This window comes from Manduca sexta, chromosome 8 (genome assembly GCF_014839805.1).
Source record: "Manduca sexta isolate Smith_Timp_Sample1 chromosome 8, JHU_Msex_v1.0, whole genome shotgun sequence".
In the NCBI taxonomy this organism is placed as follows: Eukaryota; Metazoa; Arthropoda; class Insecta; order Lepidoptera; family Sphingidae; genus Manduca; species Manduca sexta.
The window spans coordinates 9,311,668-9,335,831 of NC_051122.1; the positions used below are offsets into that span (position 1 = coordinate 9,311,668).

At 34.6% G+C, this 24,164-nt stretch overlaps 3 protein-coding genes across 4 annotated transcripts; 2 read left to right on the top strand and 1 right to left on the bottom strand.

Moving 5' to 3' along the window:
- The first annotated feature begins 1,449 nt into the window (after positions 1-1,449).
- LOC115445373 (ribose-phosphate pyrophosphokinase 2) lies at positions 1,450-3,313 on the top strand. The gene has a single exon (XM_030171612.2). The coding sequence runs from the start codon at positions 2,180-2,182 to the stop codon at positions 3,203-3,205; it is 1,026 nt and encodes a 341-aa protein (XP_030027472.1). The 5' UTR covers positions 1,450-2,179; the 3' UTR covers positions 3,206-3,313.
- A 1,580-nt stretch (positions 3,314-4,893) lies between these two features.
- Positions 4,894-8,837, top strand: LOC115445374 (glutathione S-transferase 1-like). The gene is made up of 5 exons (XM_030171613.2): positions 4,894-5,208; positions 5,505-5,563; positions 6,285-6,432; positions 7,379-7,572; positions 8,264-8,837. Exons 1-5 carry the CDS (start codon positions 5,062-5,064, stop codon positions 8,403-8,405), a joined length of 690 nt encoding a protein of 229 aa, XP_030027473.1. The 5' UTR covers positions 4,894-5,061; the 3' UTR covers positions 8,406-8,837.
- LOC115445372 (ubiquitin-conjugating enzyme E2 Q2) lies at positions 8,833-23,936 on the bottom strand. Of its 2 annotated transcripts, none has more exons than XM_030171610.2 (8): positions 23,645-23,936; positions 19,275-19,391; positions 13,801-13,901; positions 13,326-13,467; positions 12,719-12,890; positions 11,356-11,547; positions 9,829-10,056; positions 8,833-9,283 (listed from the first exon to the last, which is right to left on the bottom strand). In XM_030171610.2, the coding sequence occupies exons 1-8, from the start codon at positions 23,804-23,806 to the stop codon at positions 9,252-9,254; spliced, it is 1,146 nt and encodes a 381-aa protein (XP_030027470.1). In that variant the 5' UTR covers positions 23,807-23,936; the 3' UTR covers positions 8,833-9,251. The 2 variants fall into 2 exon arrangements, with proteins under 2 accessions (XP_030027470.1, XP_030027471.1); XM_030171611.2 differs by having other exon boundaries at positions 13,332-13,467; positions 23,645-23,934.
- Between the last annotated feature and the right edge of the window lie 228 nt (positions 23,937-24,164).

Consider the following 24,164-nt stretch of genomic DNA (forward strand, 5'->3'; position numbering starts at 1 on the left):
CCGTGGCGTGCGCGGTGCGGCAGCGCTCTGGGCTCCTGGGTTCGAATCCCCGGTCGGGAAAAGTGATATTTGGTTTTGTCTGCTCAGTATCGGCTATGTCTGGGATTTGTGAGCGATGTGAATAGCCTCACCCCCTATCACATCATGGGACGGAACACACTTGCCGAAAATCGGATGCCCTGGTTGCGCCTGCGCTTGTCCTTTCAGGGATAAATGCGTGATGTGTGTAATAATTACTTTAAGTATAATCTGTTGGGCAATTTTCTTCAGGGGATGCAAACGTCATGGAATTCCGTAATTTTATAAATATCTTGTTAAACGCTCTTTTTACAGTAAACATTATATTAGCAAAATAATTACAGAATAAAATTTTTATACATTCTTTTGACAACGTCCAACCAGAAAGAATAAAAATAAAATAGTCGCCGCGTGACAATCTTCTCTTCTGCCAGCCTGCCCGCGCAGCCGAATACTTCCGTAAACGCCCGATGTCATCGGCTAGGTTAGCGGCGCGTAACAATCTAATTCTAATTTTATATCAATCTTTCAATTTTATCCCTCAACTTTCATCAATGAATAAATTTATTGCGTAATTGTTATCAGAGCTGTTATTTTTATTAAAGTTTAATATACTACGCGCTCATGTGATTACGTGAGGATTGACGTAAGTCCTAAGTTATATTGCATTGAATAATTAAATTATAATGCGTCCGTAATTATATTTATTATATTTGTTGTGTTAGCCATGGATAGGATTCTCTATAGTTATCAATAAACGATCCCAACTTTTATCTACGATCCGATCTCAAGAATGAACCAATATCAAAACCAAAACCAGTCGATGGGGACTTTTGACATTTTATTGATAACTAGCTTTTGCTCGCGGCTTCGCCCGTGTGAAGGAGTTTTCCGGGATAAAAGTCCGGCTATATATGTTCCTGGGATAGTAGCCTACAATCTTCCCAGGATCTTAAACTATCTCCATACCAAATTTCGTTTAGTTTTACCACATTGTATGTCACGTCCCGTTCCCATGGGAACAGGATAAAAAGTATCCTATGTCCGTCTCCTATTTCTAAGCTACCTCCACATCAATTTTCAGCCAAATCGGTTCAGCCGTTCTTGAGTTATAAATAGTGTATTTAAGACAACTTTCTTTTATATATATATATATATATATATATATATATATATATATATATATATATATATATATATATATATATATATATATATATAGATGACGTATTTAACGTGTATACCAATTTTCAGCTCTATGCGCTCTATAATTTTTCCTTATTCACATGTTTTTTTGTCTATTTTGACTGGACTACAATCCAAATTAGCCATTTGTAAGCGTTAAAAACTTTGTGCTGTTTGGTCTATTTTTGCGATGGATTGAAAAAAGCGATTGGGTTTCGTATGTTGGAAACACCGATACCTCTATAGGCCGTATTTTCCGTCTCACATTTTCCTGCTAGAATTTAATTTTTCTTCTCTATTGGATTTATAATCGCCTCAGAACAATGACAAGCTGAGATAATCGCACAGTCCATACTGTCTATGGATTTACGAATACTCATGAAGTCTGTCTATCAAGACTGCCTATAGCATTTTACAACCTTATTTATTAAACGGTTGTCATAGCACCGTAACAGTTACCATGGAATTCACCAAAGAGAATATAACACTACGTTAGAGAATTCACCTCAGAGAATTCACGAATGCTTATTGTCAATAAGACGTGAATACAGCAAATTTAGCAGCAAAAAATAATCCATGGACGAGAAATTGGCACGCATAACACGCATGAGAAGTAAGGCATCCATAAGAATTGCGTATGGAACTAGACCTGTGGTACGAACGGTTCACGACCTTTGAATATGATGAAAAATGAATATCAAAAGTATGGCAAATTCGTAAACGGCTTGATAAAGACATTCGTTCGGGTCAAACAAAACAGATGGGCATATACATGAGTAAATATGTTGATTTTTTGCTATTGATCATTGTTTACTTGAATAAACACCGATAAGAAACAGTATACTTCCATTGGGGTACAAACAGATTACCAAACTGACCTCCTCGAACTCAGATAAATCTTCGTTCATAGCAAATAACAGTTTATTTCACTATCGTTTGCTGACGTGAAGTGAACGCTTCACTTAAACGAGCGCTGATGAAAACTGACGAAAATCAGGAGAAAGAAGATAAACGAGAAAGGAACTTTAATAATCCAAGCGCAAGGATGCCGAACATTAAAGTGTTTACGGGAAGTTCTCACCCTGAAATTGCGAAGAAAATTGTAGCACGTTTGGGTATCAATCTGGGGAGAGCTACCACGAAAAAGTTCAGCAATAAAGAAACAAATGTCGAAATTGGAGAATCGGTGAGAGGCGAAGATGTATACATAGTACAGAGTGGATGTGGCGAAATCAACGATAATTTGATGGAGCTGTTTATTATGATCAACGCTTGCAAGATCGCGTCAGCTTCAAGAGTGACTGCTGTCATTCCTTGCTTCCCATACTCACGACAAGACAAGAAGGAAAAAAGCCGGGCACCTATCACGGCGAAGCTGCTAGCGAATCTCATATCAGTTGCCGGAGCGGACCACGTCATTACCATCGATTTACATGCATCACAAATCCAAGGTTTCTTCAACATCCCAGTGGACAATTTGTATGCTGAACCAGCTATCACTAAGTGGATCAAAGAGAACATTCCAGAATGGAAGAGCAGTGTGATGGTGTCTCCAGATGCTGGCGGTGTTAAGAGAATGACTGGCATCGCCGATAGGTTAGACATTGATTTTGCCATCATCCATAAAGAAAGGCAGAGAGCCCATGAAGGAGATTCAACCGTTCTAGTTGGAGATGTTAAGAATAGAATAGCAATTATGGTTGACGACTTGGCTGACACTTGTGATACAATCGTCAAAGGCGCGGAAGCATTGCGTGAAGCTGGTGCTAGTAAAATCTATGCGATATTGACTCACGGAGTGTTTGCTGGTAACGCTATTGAAAAGATCAATAACTCTTATTTGGAAGGTATTGTTGTGACGAATACGATACCACAGGACAAGCATATGAAGCTTTGTCCGAAGTTGCAAACGATTGATATATCTGTGATGTTGGCCGAAGCGATCAGGCGTACACACTACGCTGAATCCGTTTCTTATTTATTCACTAATGTTCCTTATTAATGTTATATAACAGAGAAAAATATATTGTAATTATTCTAGAATAAGTACAGACAGCCTTCAGTTAAATAGCTCCGAAGGTAATATTAAATAGAAATTGTGAAATTATAATTCTATTTTATTATTTTTTTTCAAGAATCACAAAAAACATAATAGATTTTTACCGATGTTGTAACGTAAAATTTCATCTAGTAACTAATGTACATTATTATTTGGAATTACAATTTCTTAGAGTTCTTAATCTGTTATTATCTTGAATGGGCAATTAATAGAAATCTTTTTTACTTATACCTACTTAAAAGCGATAAGTAACGTCAGATAACAATAAAAACATAAAAGATTCAATATTACAGCTCAAGAAAATACCAATTTTAAATCTTTTAAATTAGAAAGTGTGTTATAATAACAATTACTAATCTCAGTATGTTATATGACAACATCATACCAAATATAATATTGGATGATTATGATTAACCTCCCTTTTGGAGTTGAAATGGGTAAAGAATTTTAATTAAATTATAATATAGTAAGATGCCTAAATACCTATAATGAAATTTTTATTTAAGTTATTTCGGTCACACACTATTACAGACAATATATATTATATAGATATAATGTTGTACTGTAGATATGAAATATTATGCAATACTTGTTCCAATAGCAAATTATCAACAAAGTAATCAGTATCACACATGCACATATTGTACTTTATAAAGTCCACAAAACATAATTTAGCAGCAATAGATAATTATGTCAAGTATCATTACAGATAAAGGGAACTCGAATAATTCGTTGAAGGTTTGACAAACAAACGTCAGTAGTATCTGTATATCCAAAACAATAACGATTAAGATTATTGAAATAATTTCGGTACAGTACTTTTGAACATGATACAAACTACGATAACTTCTCAGTTCCACACATGATTATCGATATAAATCTCAACACTATTAGATAGACAATATTTTAGTAGTTTAATTTTTTAAAAAAGATCTTAAATTGTTTTTTTTTTTAGAATTTTTCCGTTATTCTGCATATTCTTGTAATTCATGCGCCTTAAACGATTGAATGAATGCTCAAAACCGTTTCCTATGGGGGTCTTAAAGATATATAAATTATAATACACAATTTGCGATGTTAATTTCTAATTGAAAGACTTGTTTGTGTTCTGGAATAAAGTTGCGCAATAGAAACTACTATTCTAGCCGTCGAATGGGAAACAAATAGGTAGGTAATACTTAACACTTCTTTAAGTCTACTTATTTTACCTCACAATACCACAGTAAAACTCCACGGTAAGTACAAAATAACGAGACAAGTCTAGCTAGTCTCGCTCTGCAGACATTCTGTAAGGCTCTTTCGCCCGATTGCACTTGTTGAAGTCTTCAACTATAAATAAAACTATTGCTCTTAGCTACATCCGTATTTTCATATGATAGCATATGAGAAACAACAATAAAACCTCTGCGTCACCTAGATGAGCCTTTGAAGAATGAACAGCAATTGTTCTCTTATGTGCGTTTTAGTAATAACTAAATAAAACATTGTCCGAGAAAATTAATAAGAATTTATTAATTGATTAGCACGCCATCTATTGGTATTACTCCAAACTAATTTATCAAATAGAATGTTATCATAATATTGCCCTGTATAATATTTTTATCTTTGATAATAAAAATGTGTATGATTGAGGTAACTACAAAACAAGAGTCAAAGTTCAGCTTTTAAAAAGAAAACAACTCAACTAGTTCGTATATAATTAAATCTTTTGTACTTTGCAATTAGTCTTCTTGCAGAGTTCTAAAAGTTAGGTTATAAATAATTCTTGATTACTAACAACTAGTTTCGAAAGTTTTAAAATGGGGAAGCCTCCGATATTGTATAAGATGGATGCAAGCCCCCCAGCACGGGCAGTGATGATGGTTGCTAATATATTGGAATTGAGTATTGACAAACAAGACTTGAATCCTGTTTTCCGGGAACAAGATACACCGGAATTTGTCAAGGTAAGTAGGTAATTGTTACCTACATGTTCCTAGGAACTTTCTTTTTTATAATGACTTATGTTTTAGCAGATTCATGTACCTAGGTATATGTATATCCATATTATTATTTTGTGAGACAATTAGATATACTTACTTGAATTTTCTTTATTACGGTACCTACTCATCCACTTTTACAATTTAGTACGTTTACTTATTACTATTGTCAGGTATTTTTGTTAAGCCTTGTTACCAAATCCTCTTCATAGTTCAACTTTACCTAATTTCCCCTAATTATTAATTGATTTTTATGCTTCTAGAAAAATCCAATGAAGACAATACCAATATACGAAGAAGATACATTCACATTGGCAGACAGGTGAACTATTACTTAACTTACAAATGTATTTTTTTATAAATATTTGATTCTAAGCCTTTCTCATCAGTTAGTTTGATATTCACCTAGTTCTTTTTCTTCATTTTACGAATTCAATTAATAAAAAAGTCATCACAACATTTGTATGGAATATGAACTAATAAACAAACGCTAATATGGCAACACGCGTATCTTTACTTCAGAGTTTAGACCGTTTATTTAGCGGGTCCAAAGTTAATAATGAGGAAGTATGTATTTTAGAATTACTTGTAGCAGAAGTAGCACTTGTAGAAGTTTGATAGCAGACATTTGATAGAAATTAAAAGCAGTTTTATAATTCTAATTCAATGGCGAAGGGTCCATATAAGCTGGTTCCTGCTGGCTTCCCTTTCGAAGTTATGTAAAATGTAATGATCATTAGAACGATATGCAGACCACATTGACGCGTATTAGTACCTACGTATATGTGGCTTGTCTTTAGGAAAATATCACCCTTTGCCAATGTTTATTTCATTGGTAACAAACTGCAAAACCCAAAACTTATATAGCTAATAGACTCCGTTCAGACATGTTAGACGTGCGTAACTTTATGTATTTCATGTCATAAGCGCGTTAACATGTGAACGGCCAGATCAAAATACACACAGACACGCACGTCTAAACCTTGTCATCTAAACGAGGTCATGGTGTCCGCAGTGTTATATAGAAATCATTTTTCTTACAGCCACGCCATAATAATTTACCTAATGGAGAAATATGCTAAACCCTATCATTACCATCTCTACCCGTCGCATCATAGAAAAAGAGCCGTTATACACCAAAGGCTATTCTTCGACAGTGGTATTCTATTTCCGAGACTGCAAGCTGTTATGGTAATTATTAATACATTTACTTATATCAACAATATACCAAGGTATGCCATTGCGTTACTAAATGAAACCACATACTCTTCTTTGAAATAACATTTTTCAAGTTACTCGAACCATAGATGTAAAATAAAAAAGTGTAAGTTCAAACATAATAAATATCATAAGACATTTTAATTTTACACGCTCTAATGCCACTACTTCAATCCTAAGAAAATTCGTCACAGCGACACCACACTTTTAGTCAGAAATACATTCATGCACACGCCTAATCGAACTAAACTACAAAATGATCACAAAATCAGAAAACAAAAACTGGGATTTTTGTTGAAAATATTTGTAATTCATGCATGATTTTTGGCACAGTGTTATGGTTTCAATTATTAACAATATATCGAAATGCCCCTGTCTTTGCGAAGACAAGATGCAGAAGGGGAAAAGGGGAAACGTGGCAGTCGGAAGCTATCAAATTAAGCACACCTGTCAACCAAACTTAGTAATAATCAGCAAAATACGGGCAATGACCTCGTGGAAACCTGAAGGTTGGAGGAGTTGGGAGACAATAAAACTTAGATTTTTGTGAAAGTTGCGTGAAGTTAGTTGTGATCTCTCTGGATAATTTTTTTGTAAAACCCAAATCGTTTCCCACCCAAATCTTTCGGTGTACTATCAAAGTAAATTATTAGTGGCTTAACTTATGCATCAAAATCGAACTAGTTTTCGGATTTTATTGCGGTTTTACGTATAATTTCTTGGAACGCTTTAGAACCTTCATGATAACGGGACGGACAGAAGTGTAGGCCGCCTCAAAATTAAGATCCTTCATTTATAATTGTTACAGATTTGTAAAATGAAGGTAGATAAAATCTGAAAACTAGTTTTACTTTGATGTCTAACATTTTCGTCAACCTAGGTGGTTTCTCATGAACTTATGCATGTTTCATATTTTTAGGCTCCTACTTACGTCGGCCGGTTGTCAGAGATGACGCGCGGCATGATAAAGAATATAGAGGCTGCATACGATATCCTTGAATCTTATCTGGCTGATACTATATACATAGCCGACGACTTGATTACTATAGCAGATATTAGCATTATATCTACTATGGGGACTTTGGACGGACTACTGCCCGTTAATGAAAAAAGGTTTGTTCAATACTTTTTATTGATAATGCAAGGATCATTCTTTAGTTAGGTTAAGGAAATTCGAAGTGTAAATTTTACCTCGAAATTATGATTTAGGTAGCGTAGTTATATTACAGTACGACTGCTGAGGTCTCGGGTTCGATCCCCGGGTAAGACGATATTGGGATTTTCTAATCTGTATTAACCGGAGTCTGGAATTGATCTACGATAACTCGTCCCTTATAACATCATGGGACGGAATACACACAGCGAAAAATGGGTGCACGACCTGCTTACCCCTTTAGGAATAAAAGGCGTCAGTGTATGTGAATTGATGGAAAAAAAAATCAATGTTATAACAATGATTTATGATACAATTGTTAATTCTCTGTAAATAGACTCGTGTATAGATGACGACATCGCGGACGGATATAAAACACACTCGAGGATTGAGGTCTTGACGTTTTATCTAGATTTAGTGATAATTTTTATGGTATTGCTGTCTATTTAATGGTGCTAAACTAATTGTTTGCAAAATTAGTAGATATTTAATGATATTACGCGAATGTTAAAATAATTTAAACAATAAATAAAACAGTTTTGCGGATTTTATCACGGTTAAATACGCAAAATAGTTTTATTTTAATATTTTAATGGGTAGATATTTCCATTATTGGCGGTATAATGATTTTACATTTCGATTCGTTTTCAGGTTTCCCAAATTAAAACGGTGGATGGAAAATATGAATAAAACGTATTATTGCAAGAAAATAAACATTCCCGGCGCCAAAATGCACGTAGAAAGCCTTCTGACGTGTATGGAACTTACTAAACAAAAGAAATCGAAGTTATAAATGTATAAGGCAAAATACTTGCACTAAAATTACTTTTAAGATAGGGATGGAATATATAAGGCGAAAGATCAAATGCTTACACTATAATTACTATTAACTAGCGCGGCGATAGCCTAGTTGGGTGTGGAACGAACTGCGGAGACGAATGTCCGCAGATTGAAATCCCACACCTGTTTTTTTCTAAAATTATGTGTGTATTCTTTGCGAGTTATCGCTCGCTTTGACGGTGAAGAAAAACATCGTGAGGAAACCTGCAACCTGAAAAATTCTCTATATTCATTTTGAGGGTGGTGAAGTCTACCAATTCGCAAAAAGCCAGCGTGGCCCACGCGTGGGACAGTATATATAACAAGGCTGATATTATTGTATAGGAATGGTATATTTATAACATATTCAAAGGTAAATGGCAACAATTAAAATCCAAATAAAGAATCACAGGTTTTCATTTATTTCAATAACTAAAAAGAAATGCAAAGAATTTTTTAACTTTACACTCCAGTAACGTCTAGGGCTACCATATGGATAACTTTAATGAGAAATTAATGATTACAAAAAACGTTACACATTTAAACATTTTCTATAAGTCTTGGTAGAGTCTCTCGTTACCGCCCGCACTTAATTCAAAACATTTAATACCACTTAACGATTACAGTACACGTACAATACTCGAGAAATGTCCATCAGTCATACTTAAACACATACATTGAAGTGCGCGTCGCGTGAAACAAACTTTACGGAATCATAGTAATACGCAAACTGAGTCACTAGTCGAATTTAGTGTGTTGTTGGGCGTAACTGACATGGTCGCACGTTAGTCTTAAATTACGACGGCTGGCGTGGCCGCGATTAACCATCCTCCTTCGGCGGTGTGAACCATCCTGGAATAAATGAGTTTTATATCAGTTTTTATCGTTTAAACGTTATATTTTGGTAATGAGTCGTTAAGGGACAAGTAGCACTTCTGCCTTAAGCTTAAAGCGTCATTTACTGCTATTTTAAAATTTTAATAAACAATCCCAATATCAATCTTCAATCCGATTCCGAGAATGTACCAACTCAAAAATAAACAAATCAGAACAGTTTTTTTTGGCCATGCTTATAAATGACTTATTTTTGATTGGTTCATTCTCGGAATCGGATTGAAGATTGAGATTGGGATCGTTTTTTGAAAAAGGCTGTTAATCCAAGCTAAAGCTGGATATATAAAGAATATTTTTTCTAGTCTTTAAACATGACCATTGTGTTGAGTAAACAAACAAAACATTCTTTTCAGCTATATTGTATTCATTATAATAATGCAATCAGACACCCAATCAGAGTAAACCAATTAGCAAACAGACATCATATCTTGATTTGTTACCGAGTCAATCGCAAATATGACGATCGGCATAGATATCACCCAATAGTAAGTGTAGTGAGTTACCATTCTTCTCATGTATCTGCACGAGACATTTGAAGCTCTGCTGCGCACGCGCAAGACTGTACTGCGACTGCGACACCACCTTGGTGGCTCCGAACTGGATACGCGCCTTGCCCTTAACCAGCGTCGCGGCGATCTGCATGATCACCGCCTCCACGGTGTACGCGGACGACCAGCCCTGCTTGGTCAACAGTTCCATGCATATCGCGCCGCCCACCAGCACGTAGCCTCCTGGAAACAATGGCAAAATAATGTTAATATGGTACATTGTCGCATTTTTTTATATGTGTTAAGGGTGGTACGGAATATATTTGGCATTAAGTTTGTACATTAACAGTTTGAAGTTCATTGTATACCTTTTTTCGGAGAAAAAAAAATATTACTTGTTCCTAACTACATTATAGAAATATATTACGTTCGCACCTAAAATAAAATTACTGGCAATCTTAATACGTTTGAGCAACTTCGAGATTAAGATGAGAAAAACATAGGTAAATAATTAATATAAATAAAAAATATATTTATTTGGCCCAATATAAAAATATACAGTTACAGGTTTTGGCGTCTCCTTTTGAGTATAGCAATACTTTAATATTTTAATCTTAGCTATATTTAAATACAGTGTTCTTCCATATCTATTGAAAACTATTAATTAAAATCTAAACAGATCTATATACGTTTAAAAGTACATGTCCATTTTATATGGGCGCTGATTCTTTATTTCGAACAAATTCCAAACAACCTCAAACTTATTGTATAATTAAATGTCAAAAATGTGGATCTTGGAATCGATAAAAGAATAATTTATGACCAAGTTTTCGAAAAAAAAATACTATTAGTAGTTTTAAATTCATATAAAATAACAACTATTTCAATCATATTATAAACAAATCAATGGAACAATCTAGAGATAACGCCATTGGCATTTGCTAAACAATGTGAAAACCATAACATTTATGTATTATTTTTGCACCAGGATAAATATTAGTTAATAATTTTGAAGTAAATTATTTAGTCATTTAATAATTTATTTTATCAACATACTACCTTTTGCCCGCGACTCCGTCCGCAAGGAAGACCAGGTCACATGCGAAGGTTCAAAGAGTCTACAGACAAATGAGCATTTTAAATTTATGCCCCTAGGCGCCCTTGGGTGGGTTAAATTGAATCTCCAACTTTGCAAAACTTGATAACCAAACTTTTTTACTATAGGGCACAAATCACCACACATATTATGGGTTTCATCTGCCAAATTTTCATAGAAATAAGAACCCCAGCGCTAGACATGGACATCTGTAGGTTGCGTGACATTTACAATGCATATCCTTTACAAAACTGCAAATTTATTAATTATTTTGCGCAACTTTTTAAATATGTGCACAGCAAAGCGACTTCACGGCATCTAGTAAGGAGATAGTAATCCAAAATAGACTACATCGACCATGTCGGCCTCGTGGCAACTGCAAAAACATTACTAGATGATTATCCAGGCACTAACTGAATAATTTAGTTAATTTAAACAATACTGACCTGATATAATAGGATAAACAACGCGCACGAACGGCGGCTCGAACGGGTACGTCTCTTTGAACATAATGTTCAGCAGTATTGAGTCCTTGCCCTCCTTCTCTTTAAGCAGTAACAGATCATTGTGCAGAGGGCTGTCCGGATCCACCGAGCGCAGCCTTATGTTCCACTCGTATAGGGAATCGTTTACTAGTTCTGTGGACAATATCAATATAAAAATCACATTTACAAAGAGTTACGTGTTTTACACCCGAAGGAGTAGGCAGAGGCGCAACTGGTGCAGCCACTGTGCGTATTCCATACCATGACGTGTAGGGGCGAGACAATTATCATATCGGGAACAATTTCCAGGCTCCAAGCTGATCGAATATTAAATAAAATACTTTATTTATCACGTAAGGCGAACAAAGTTGCATGATACGTCAAAACAACTATTAAAATTACTTATATAACTATGGGCATTCTAAATTAGGGATAAAATTTATAATAAAAACAAGGTACAAACCGAAGTAACCAGCACGGGCTGGCAAGTAGAGGGAAATAGAAGGATAACGCGTCGCGATCCTCACCGGCGAGGACATGAGCCCTAACCTAGCTAACCTACCAGCCTGTCACTAGCTACCTAAGTGATGACTACCCGAAGAAGAAAGGCAGAAAGAAACTCCGGGCTTTCTTTTGGCTATATCACAAAATCACTGCCCGACCCGGGGATCGAACCCGACACGTCAGCACTGCTATCGAAATGAAACTACGCCATCAGTGTGGTAAGCATAAGGATTAATAAAAAATCACAAGAATTGTTGCAATGACTGTTAGCACCAGCGGTTCGTAAACCAGCCAGAGCCTATACTTTGGGAGATCTTCATGAGAGCTACCAAAAAAAATATGAGTACAAAATTAAAACTTTGAAAAAATTAGATAACGTCCTACGCATAAGTTTTAATACTTACTAATATAAATGCCAAAGTATGTGTAGATATTTGGTAGTTTGTTAGAAGTAAACGGAAAAACCGGTGTGAAATTTGGCCAACAATAAGCCTATATCCTATATTAACTACTGTCATATAGGTTTATTTTAATTCTGTAACAGGATTACCACGCGGGCAGAATAACATCTGATTGATAATAAATAAACCTAAAGCCTTGTGCCAGATATAGTAATTAGCTCACCCACATCATTCCATACCTTTTGAATAACAGTGGGTGCATAAGCGCCTGCGCCTTCGAGAATACAAACGTCAAGATATGAGTTAAAATTATACGATGTACATTTCTAGCGATGGTAATGACAAATGACAAATTTAAAATTAGATGGTAATGACTAATGACAAATTTAGAATTGCCATTGCAAATAATGTCAACTCACCAATGGAATACATGTTATTTTTGAACGAGTGCGAGCGGTATATGTCTCGCAACTCCTTCATGAGTCTGTCTGTCGCCTGCAGGCTGCCGGACACGCTGCCGGACAAATAATCTTGCCTCTGATTCTGCCGCAGCCGTTCTAATGTCGCTAAATGTTCTGTCTCCATATCATCCTGTAATTTAGAACATTTTATTTAGCGAAACCACTGCACAGGAAAAAAAATTAAAGTCGATCTCGCGCAAACTTGCAATCACATTCGCCGCGAGATTAAATTTGCCCTTACTTTGTGTTGAAGTTAGTGATAGAGTATAAAATTAGGTATTTTAAATCTTCCAAATTCTACAGCATACGCTGAAAATGCAACTGTATTCTCTTGGGACCACCGTTCAAAAGTGGTAAGGCCACCACACTAGCCCACGCAAATATATCGCATTCCGGAATCAGCCTGTGTATATCCAGTTCCAAACAGGCCGGCATAATTGCGTCGACTTTCGCAGGATAATCTCTCGTTAATCAATAATCTATAACCCCAGTCCACATACCATTAAGTCCAGCAGTCACTCTATCGTGCCTACGTAGAAGGTTTTAATACATCAAAAATGCGCACCCGTACCTTGCTGCTACGGCCGGCGTCATCGACCATCTCTAGCGGCAAGTCATCCTCTCCTTCCGATTCATCCTCCTCGGCGGCCATTTCCTCATCCTCCTCCGTGCCAGACTCCGCACCGTTTGATGTCACACTTGGGACTCTACAAGCGCATGTAGAGATTTGTTATTGACTTAAGGAGATAAAGAATTATATTAATACACCTGACTATGAAAAGTGGTTTTGTGAGAAATGTATATTAAAATGCCAAAAAACTAATCAACTGAATTTCCATATTTGACGGCTATATTAATTACGAAGCATACAATTGTAACACAAATTATCTCAACTCATTACCGTGTCATTTAATTTTATCACTACAAATATTCCGAAATGCTATTTGCATAATTTAATTTTGTAATTAATTTGTCTTTAGATAAGTTAATAATGATACAGATTTGTTTTAAAGTCTAGACTTCCATTCCGATCTATTCACCTTTGTTGCGGGGCTGGGTGCACTGGTAATGATAACGAGTCCAAATCTGGTGGTTCAGGCACGCCGTGTAACTTGCATAGTTCCCTCAGTAATATACCCACCTGGAAATAAAATAAACCCCTATTAAGTTACTATTCATTACCATACTACTTTTAATGTCCATCGAAACTAGGCGAATTTATGCTTAAACTAATCTAGATGTATGTAATCCGCAATTTTTATTTCGTAATTATGCCCTATACAAAGACCGAAGAGTTCTAATAATATTTGTAATAACCACATGATTAACATTCTGTTGTAAAGGACTGTAGGAGAATGAAATATAATAATAATAATATCAGCCCTGTATTATATACTTGCCCACTGCTGAGCACGGGCCTCCTCTACTACTGAGAGGGATTAGGCCTTAGTCCACCACGCTGGCCTAGTGCGGATTGGTAGACTTCACACACCTTCGAAATTCCCATAGAGAACTTCTCAGATATGTGCAGGTTTCCTCACGATGTTTGCCTTCACCGTTAAAGCGAACGATAATTCACAAAGAATACAGACATGATTTTAGAAAAGTCAGAGGTGTGTGCCCTTGGGATTTGAACCTGCGGACATTCGTCTCGGCAGTTCGTTCAACACACCCAACTAGGCTATCGCCGCTTAAAATTAAACGTTAACGTTAACGTTAAAAACGTTAATGAAATATAACCGCTTATAATTTACTAAGTGGATTCAGTACAATGAGCAAATACAACGATGATAAGCAAACAATTTTTTACTTGCCATCACCTCTAACTCATTCAAAAATGGTTACTATATTATTTAACTAATCGCAAAAGGATACAATGAAGGAAATTTTATCTTACTTCTTACTCTTACTTATACCTACTATATTATGAATGTGAAAGTCTGTGATAATTATTGGATTTTTGTTAGATGTAAACGCAGAAACAGCTGAATGGATTTAGATGAAATTTGTCACGCGGGTAGACCATGTACTGGATTAACACATTGGCTACTTTTTAAACCAGTAATTAGGGAAATAACGTTTTTTTTTTTAATAGATGAGGCTAACGTCGTACATATGCATCGCAACAGTATTTTTGGGTCTTTTGTAGCGGGAAAAAAAATTACGCGGGCGAAGCCTAGTAACACTTTGTGACTAATAAACATGGAAAACATTTCGTACTTGACATTTAATATCTGATCGATAATATTAAAAGTTGCATAAAACCAAAGACATTAAACTATATAGTTAGTTATATACCGGATATTAGTGCCAAACTTTTGCTCCAAAAGTCATTACCAATTGGTAAATAAGTCGCTGTCTCGTTTGAAATGTGCGTATGACAGCGTACTTAGATATTAATATAAAAATGAGATATTTACAGAAAATATGCTAAAATGCGCATTAAAAACGTGCAAATCATGATATGGAAAGAATATGAAGTATTTTACATTGATGTTTGCTATTTCACAGTAGATTGAGTAACCATCACATAAGCGCAAATTTTTGTATGACAACCTTCCCAATGTCCGCTCCATATAATCCTAGAACTCTGCATAAAACGAATGCTTCAGTCACGACCTTAGACCGTACTCGAAAATTGTGATATTGAATTGCTCAGCTGTCTGTCTCGTGAATATATGAACGTAATTTAAATAAGTGCATTGCCGTCTCTAGCTTGGAAGTAAGAGGCTACGTATTTATATGTTTAAATTAAAATATTGCATACATTATTGTATGAATGGTAACAATAAGCAAACTTGATACTAAAGTCGAGACATATTGGAATAAACCTATATCACATCCTTAGAATTAAGGTGACCTGACTGAAAAAAGGCGATCTGTGGGAAACAAATAAAAAAGATTTGAAAACAATATAAAAGGCAGTGAATTGGGCGGTCGCGGCGAAAGTTATAATCTGTTTCTATTCTACAATTTTGTCTTTTTCTCGTTATATGGTTACAGAGCACGCTTTGGAAGGTAATTTTTTAACAAAATAAGAATATATATACATTTTCAAGGACATTTTAATTCTAAGGGTACGTACGATATTTACTAAACAGTAAAATACAGATAAAATGTGTGAACATAGACATTATTTCCAATGGTATTATTTGCCTAAATTTCGTTCTTCCTTCCTTGAATATAGGCAATTGTTGTTCGTATAATAATAACAAGGCATGACGGACAATGATTCATAATATTATATTTTGTTTAACTATGTCATATGTGTTTACGGGTAAATAAAATCAATGCGCATAATTCTCCTCATAATCTAACAACTTCACTTGACGAACAAGCTTCTTGTTCCTCCATTACGTAATGATTTCATGACTTCATGAGTGACGTGTAGTTAGCGGTTGGTTGGTAGATTCTGCTAAAATCATATGTTCAGAATGGTATCGGGTACCTACTATTATTAACAATAACAGAAGATACTAGCATCTCCAATATACATCATACTGTGCCTCTACGGGCGATGGCAGAAATATAAAAAAATATATAATACATCATCAAGCCTAAGCGGCGATAGGTAGTTGGAACGGACTGCCGAGACGAGTGTCTGCAGGTTCAAATCCCAAGGTAACATACCTCCGGCTTTTCTAAAATTATGTATGTATTCTTTGTGAATTAATGCTTGCTTTAATAGTGAACGAAAACATCGTGAGGAAAGCTGCATATCTGAGATGGTTCTATACGAATTTTGAGGGTGTGTGAAGTCTACCAATCCGCACTAGGCCAGCGTGGTGGACTAAGGCCTAATCCCTCTCAGTGGTAGAGGAGGCCCGTGCCATGCAGTGGTACAGTATATAATACAAGGCTGATATTATTACTATTAAAATAATAATAATAATATCAGCCCTGTATTATATACTTGCCCACTGCTGAGCACGGGCCTCCTCTACTACTGAGAGGGATTAGGCCTTAGTCCACCACGCTGGCCTAGTGCGGATTGGTAGACTTCACACACACCCGAAATTCCTTATAGAGAACTTCTCAGATGTGCAGGTTTCCTCACAATGTTTTCCTTCACCATTAAAGCGAACGATAAATTCACAAAGAATACACACATGATTTTAGAAAAGTCAGAGGTGTGTGCCCTTGGGATTTGAACCTGCGCACATTCGTCTTGGCAGTCCGTTCCATACCCAAGTAGGCTATCGCCGCTTTTTATTACTGTTATATTACTATAATCAAACCACCCAACCAAATCTCGTTCAACATAAAATATAAATACTGTAGTTCCACGATTATTGATAAGATGTTTTTATTTACTCACAGCGGAATTCTTGCAGTAATTATTTACTGGACGATACTTTTGACATGTGAATGAAACTTGGTCGCCATAATTGGTTGAAATTGATATATCCTCGAAGTGTCAATGGCAAGGTTACCCGCGCGACAATACGTTCAGTATTTATGAATCAAATTACTAACATCTTATACTTATATATTGTACGTATGTTATAACTTTAACTTCAGGAATAATGAAGATGTCGTATGCGGAGTCGGTTTGGTTAGGCGACCGCTATGTTTACCTTTGGCATTAATATATACTAATATTATTAAAGAGAAAATTTGTGAGTTTGTTTGTTTGTAACAGAGACGAAGGGTGACAAATTCGGAAAGTAAACCCGACACAACATATAGGCGATATGGTCGTACAGCGACAAAGCCCTATTTGTTAATAGATAAAAAAAAAAACAAATAGGTATTGATAAGCATAAATACGGGCTACAAATTTTTACAATAATAATTAGATTTTACATAAGTTATGAAAAGAAAGCCGAAAGGAATCGGCTGGTATGGACACTTCGCCAGTGGTGTGAAGTTTGTATGGACTAATTTCTGGAAAAAAATCAAAATACGTTTAATAATTCCGAAGATTAGTGCCTTCAAACAAATTCTTCAGCTTTATATATTATTATAGGTATGGATACTAATAAATGTATGTATTCTGTTCTATTCAATTATTCGTCTTTTCATTCGCATCGGAATTATTATGATTTTTTCCTCATTAATTATACATAATACTTTAAAACAACAAATATTATTATCATAAAATGACCGTTGATCATAACGAAAGAAAACAATTATAATAAATATCCTAAAATATTTTTATATCTAAAATACTTAAATTTCAAAATATACGTAACTAGTAAATAATATGCAACATTAAATAAAAGAAGTCCGCTCTGATTGCGTACTAATAATATTAATACAAAAATTTGTTAGTACGTCATTCTATCACACGGTGCCAGATCGATATGATTCTTTGTAAAGGCGTTTTTATAGGCCGGAGAGTGACCTAGCCTACTTTTTATACGGGAAAATTGTACAGTTCCTGTGGGATTTTAGTTACGGGAAGAGGCTTTCACGCCGGCGAACCCATAAGCAAGAAATATGATGTTATTCATATAAATGAGCTTTTATTTATAATATAATAATATCAGCCCTGTATTATATACTGTACCACTAAAGTAAACGGGCTCCCTCTACTACTGAGAAGGATTAGGTATTAGTCCACCACGCTGGTGCGGAATAGTAGATTTTACACAACCCCAAAATTCCTAAGGTTTCTTCAAGATGTTTTCCTTCATCATTAAAGCAAGCATTAATTCGTAGAATACACACATTGTTTTAGAAAAGTCAGAGATGAGTGTCCTTGGGTTTTGAACCTGCGAACATTCGTCTCGACAGTTCGTTCAACACCCAACTAAGCTGTCGCCACTATTAAGGTTTAATATATGTTTGAGTTTTTATTAACAAAAAAAAAAAACTTCTCTATACAGCATGTACGATTAAACTAGAACCTAAATAGTGGGTACATTCAACATGCACCATGTTCATTGATTGCTGTCTGATCACTTGAAAATCCCTTTATAATCTGGCACGCAAGGGCCATTGCACCAGATGCCTGATGATAAGTACTATGCAGTTCAAGTGTAAAGTCAACTAACTTCAAACCTAAGTGCCTCGTTGGTCGCCAAAATTATGTCAGCCTGCTCAACTCAATGGTACTTACACGAGCTTATCCTAAAGCTATGTTGAAACTTACAAGTTCTCGTTGTAATATATTGCAGAAGAATTTCCCGTTGCGTTTACACACATGCGACTTGCGCATTTCGGCAGACTTTGAATTAACAGGAGTCAGCTTGCTACAATCCGGAAGCCTTCAAAAGTTGCAGGAGTCATGTTGCAAATTTATTCTAAATGTCTATACTATAAAAATCGCTTGGAAAAGTCAACTTACGCAAGTTTTCTTTCTAATCGAATTCTAAAAGACTTTCCAGAACGAACTGTTGTCGACAGATTAAAAATCATGAGTACAACGATACCTACATATGCTCTACCTACACGAAACAGAGCAAGTAATCATTACCAATCGTAAAGCCTGTCACCTAACCCTTTGCGACTTAAAAAGGCAGTTAATATTCTCTGGGTGACCACTCGCGAACAATAAGCAAATTATTACCTGGTTTATTACATGATTGTCCCTTCCTTGTGTGTTGGTGAGGATTTGAACAGCGTTTGTCACAATTGGATCTTCACTGTCGGCAAACCATACTGGCGGTGTGTTTGGGTATGTTTCCTGTAGACAACAAATATAATATTATTTCTTTGCATAAGTAAAACAGGGTAATATATCAGGATGTTTCCTTTCTTTGTGCTACAACAGTTCTTGAACATTGCTATTATTGTTTTAAAAGAATCATTACAAAATTTGGTAGCAATTATTATGCCTATACTATGTGCCATTTAAGTTAACATCCAGAATATGATTTAGGATCACTAGATTACATATACATTTTACTTAAACCAATATAATTTCAAGCACAGCGTTTGATATTGAGTATATTCAAAATTCATGGCAGTTATTGCAGACCACTGTAGAAATAATGCTTTATTCTATAATTAGACAAGACTTTTTCCTTAATGCTAATTTAAAACATTATTAGCACCAAATTCTATTACAGCGTAAGATTATTATTCAGATAAATATTTATTCAAAACTGGTCTTGTAAAGTGTATATGATGTTTCTTATCTTTTATTAGATTCAACTCTTATTAATAGACATTTGAATCTTGATGAGTTTATTTAAAAACTCCATAATCCAAACATAGACTGCCTCTGTGACGTAGTTGTATTGCGTGAACGGTATGTACCGCTACGGTCCTGAGTTCGAATCCCGGGTCGGGCGGTGATATTCGGATTTTTCTTTTCAGTATCAGTCTGGAGTTTGAAATTTGCGCCTGATATGGCGTTAGGCACGCCAACTATCATATCATGGGACGGAACACATACAATGAAAAGTTGTTTGCAAATCTGTCTACACCTTTAGTAATAAAAGTGTGATGTGAGTTTGTTTCTTAAGGTAAAGTATTAAACATGGCTTAAAACCTTCGAACAACAATCTTAAAACACACTTTTCTTGAGACATTTTTTGTCATTAGATGTGAATGTTAAAGTAAATAACTTGAAAAGTTATTGATATATTGTAATATAAACAAATTTAATCCATATAAAACAGACATCTAATTTGGTGCCAACTGCAAGTCCACATTTCATGAATATTGCACAGAGGCTATTACTTAGTTTTTATGAAAATGTATTTATATGAGTATTCAAAAACCAGTCTTGAGTTATTTGAAACAATTAATGCAATGAATAACAAATAAAAAAGTCTATATAAATGCCACACAAAGATAACATTAAATTTATGATTTAAACAAATTAAGAGCTGGAGCGGTATTTGCATTTCAATTTAGGATAAAGCACCATCATTATGCCTGACATACATCATAAATAAAGCCACACCCAGCTAGGGGCTAATCAATTTAATGGTCATATTACGGAAACCTTTGTCATATGAGTATGGCTTACGGTTAAACATCAACACTTTCTTCTTTGTAATCAAAATTTGAAGAAAAGTGAAAAAAAAAATTACAACTATAAATATTATTTATAAATTTAGTTTCGATCCAAGCCTATTAAAAGACAAACAGAAATTGTTAAATTATTCTATAGGTAATTGACTATATAAGTTGTTTAATTTTATGACTGCAATTAATAGCAAAAAATAGAGTACTAATAAAACATTTCTGTGGTTAGATTGTTACCAACATATCTAAGATCATTTCCTGTATTAATCTAACAGGTTAAATTTCAACACTGTTATTCTATATTATTTATCTGTATGCATAAAAAAATGGCAGCTAGGTTTTTCTTACAGCGTAAATCTCTATTTATATTAAGCTTTTGGTTATATATTCATCCGTGTTAATGCCCATTCTGATAATAAAAATTACTTTGTAGCACTCCATGAAAACATTTTCAAAATCATATGTGTAGTTTTCTCTTTATTATATTAGTTTAATCAACTAATTGATGACACACTAAATCTATTTGAATAATAGTAAGCGGAAGGCTCCAAAACAAAAGAAACACTGTACAGAACATAGCACAGCATTGCACTCTTCATCCGGGGAAGTGTGAGATTGTCCCATAATTCCCAGAAATAACAGCTAATAACAAGCTACAATTACTTTCAAACTGGAACACTACGTTGCGGTGCTCTGTTTTGCTCAGTGTTAGAACCAGACATTGTGATAGTATCTACTGAAATATTACCACATACAACGGACCTTCCCACATGTATGTTAGCACAGTTTTTCATCATATTGTTAGCACAAAATAGTATAAAATATAAAATGATTCTATGTATTAAAATTGGAAGAAAATTTTTTTACCCTATTTTTAACATATTGCATGCACTCAGGGGATTGAGATTTGGTAAAATTAAAGTTCATTCAGGAGTGCAGCAAATAAAATCTATGTGTTAGAAATATATTAAATACAAGGGACAAATTTCAGCTACTAGTTAACAGTGGTTTATATTGTATACATTGGCTTTATATTGTACTAGTCACTAGTACAATATAAAGGGCTTTGTTTGATACCAAACATTTCAACATACACATAAATGAGTGCAATATGTTTCTCAATTGTGATTATTATTGCACATCAAATTTCAAATAGGGCAATGTATTCCAATCATATAGATAACAGTGCAAATAAATTCACCTATTCATCCATACAAAAGGATGAATCACGAATATCCATCAAAGATGTGTCAGGGAGCTGAGTGGACGCTAGGAATCACGCATCAATATTTATTTATTTATTAGTTTTATACTTTATTGTACACCAGGGACAATGATAATAGTACAAAAAAAGAGAAAAAAGTACAAATAGCAGTCTTATCGCAAAACGCGATCTCTTACAGACAACCATGGGATGGATATAACAGAAAACAGAATAAAATAATAATAGTGTCATTTAATTACCCAGCCTTGCTTATATCATCTCTAATGGGAAAAAAATATCAGAATACATCATACCATTTAAGAGACCTATTATATGTCATACGCAAAGCTTAGCCATACATATCTTTTGATAGAAACACATCCTAATTTGAATAATTTTTGTGACTTGTGATTATTTAAATGCATGAAGCCATCTACAAAAGACAGTAAACCTACTTTGAATCATAAATTTCATGTAAACCATACCAGAATCTAACAGCAAAGCTAAATATTTTATTGCTAGTACCTACTAGTTAACATTGTTTTTGTTACTTATGTTTGTTATTATGACTAATTAAGGGGGGAATGGCAGCCCAAAATCAGGTATTCAAAAGTAATTTCAGAATTTAACCAAAAGACTATCGAGTTGAGAAAACTCATAGAATATGGATTTATAATAACTATACATATTTGCAAATTAAAAATTGCTTTTATTAAATAATTTCAAAGTAGATATGTTTATTTAAATAAAACTTCTTTAACTATACAGCAAATTTATTTTGCTCACCCTAAGAATCATGTGTAGAAACTATTTTATAATATTGTATAAATAAATAAATAATATATTTTTGATTTTATCAAATACTATACTTAATTTATACTCAGATGAAGACACAACCTTAAGACATTTCTATACTAAGCATGTAGTCTGCCTTCTGATTGGTTGACCCATTTGGAAAATCAATACTGTAATTTACCACATACCTACGTACTGAAAAAAGTGTAACACTATAAAAGTATGCAATCTACACTATTTGCAGTAAGTACTGTATTTGTAATAAATATGGAATACTATAAAATATTTACTAAATGTTGTTGACTAGTTTTAACTACACATAGTTAAAGGTAGCAGTAATTTAGCTAGTTGGGTATGCTGCATAAGTCAATATTTCCATTACAACAATCTAAACAAATCGTTTATTTACATATGAATTGTCAACATTGTAAAGAAAATAAGCTAAAAACATACATAAGAAAACTAAACTAACACTTGATACAATAAAACGCATTTCGGCATATAAAAAAATATATTCACACGACGAAGTGTATTCGTGACAAAAAGCAGGTAAATAGGATGAGTAAGAGCCTTTGTGCTCAAAACCGAGCCTATATACCGTTACCCAAACAAAACAGATGTTACATTCTCTGTGAAATAGCTGTAACATCGAAATTTTGACGTTCTGAAAACTAGATGATCGATAGAATTCGTCACGCCGACGAAAACCAATAATCACATCGCCGCATCAACGCATTCGCACCATGAAAACATACAATTACTAAATATTGCATTTCTGTAAATCCTGGTGAAAAGATTTAGGTGTAACAAGGAAATATAAATGCATTTCCGTAAACCTTTTGTTGACAGCCCTGCCCTCATAAACAACGACCCTTTGTCCCAGCTAAAGATAATCAATACGCGCGACCCTGCGGTGTAACCTTAATTACGGTGCACATTTATAATGTAAATTATTTACTTACAGTGATATTTGCATGTATTTCGTATTTCTTTCCATTTCTGCCAACGAATCTGCAGGTCAGTTCGTCGACACTAGCTGACATTATCTGAAACCGTTCATGGTTCTTTGGAAACACTTGCTCTAAGGTCTTGATTTCTAACTTAAGTGTATTTAAGCAAGCCATTAGTGTACAGAAACACTAAATCTAAACTAAATAACTGATAACCACAATAAAATACATGAGAATAATTTTACGTTCACTCCGCGACCAAGCAAAATGGCGGAGCGCAATGGCGGAAACTAATATAAAAATGTGTTGTACACGCAACAGAGGGCGTTATTGAGTAAGAAAAATAATTGCTATTGGGACTAAGGAACTTAGGTCATACGGAACTATAATCGATACATCGAATTACGCGATATGATATCCTCATACAAATAACGTAGTAAATAATAATTGCATGAATGTTCCATTTATATATTATGATAAAAGTTTAATTATTTTCAGTGATCATAAAAAATATTGTAAGTAGTTGACTTTA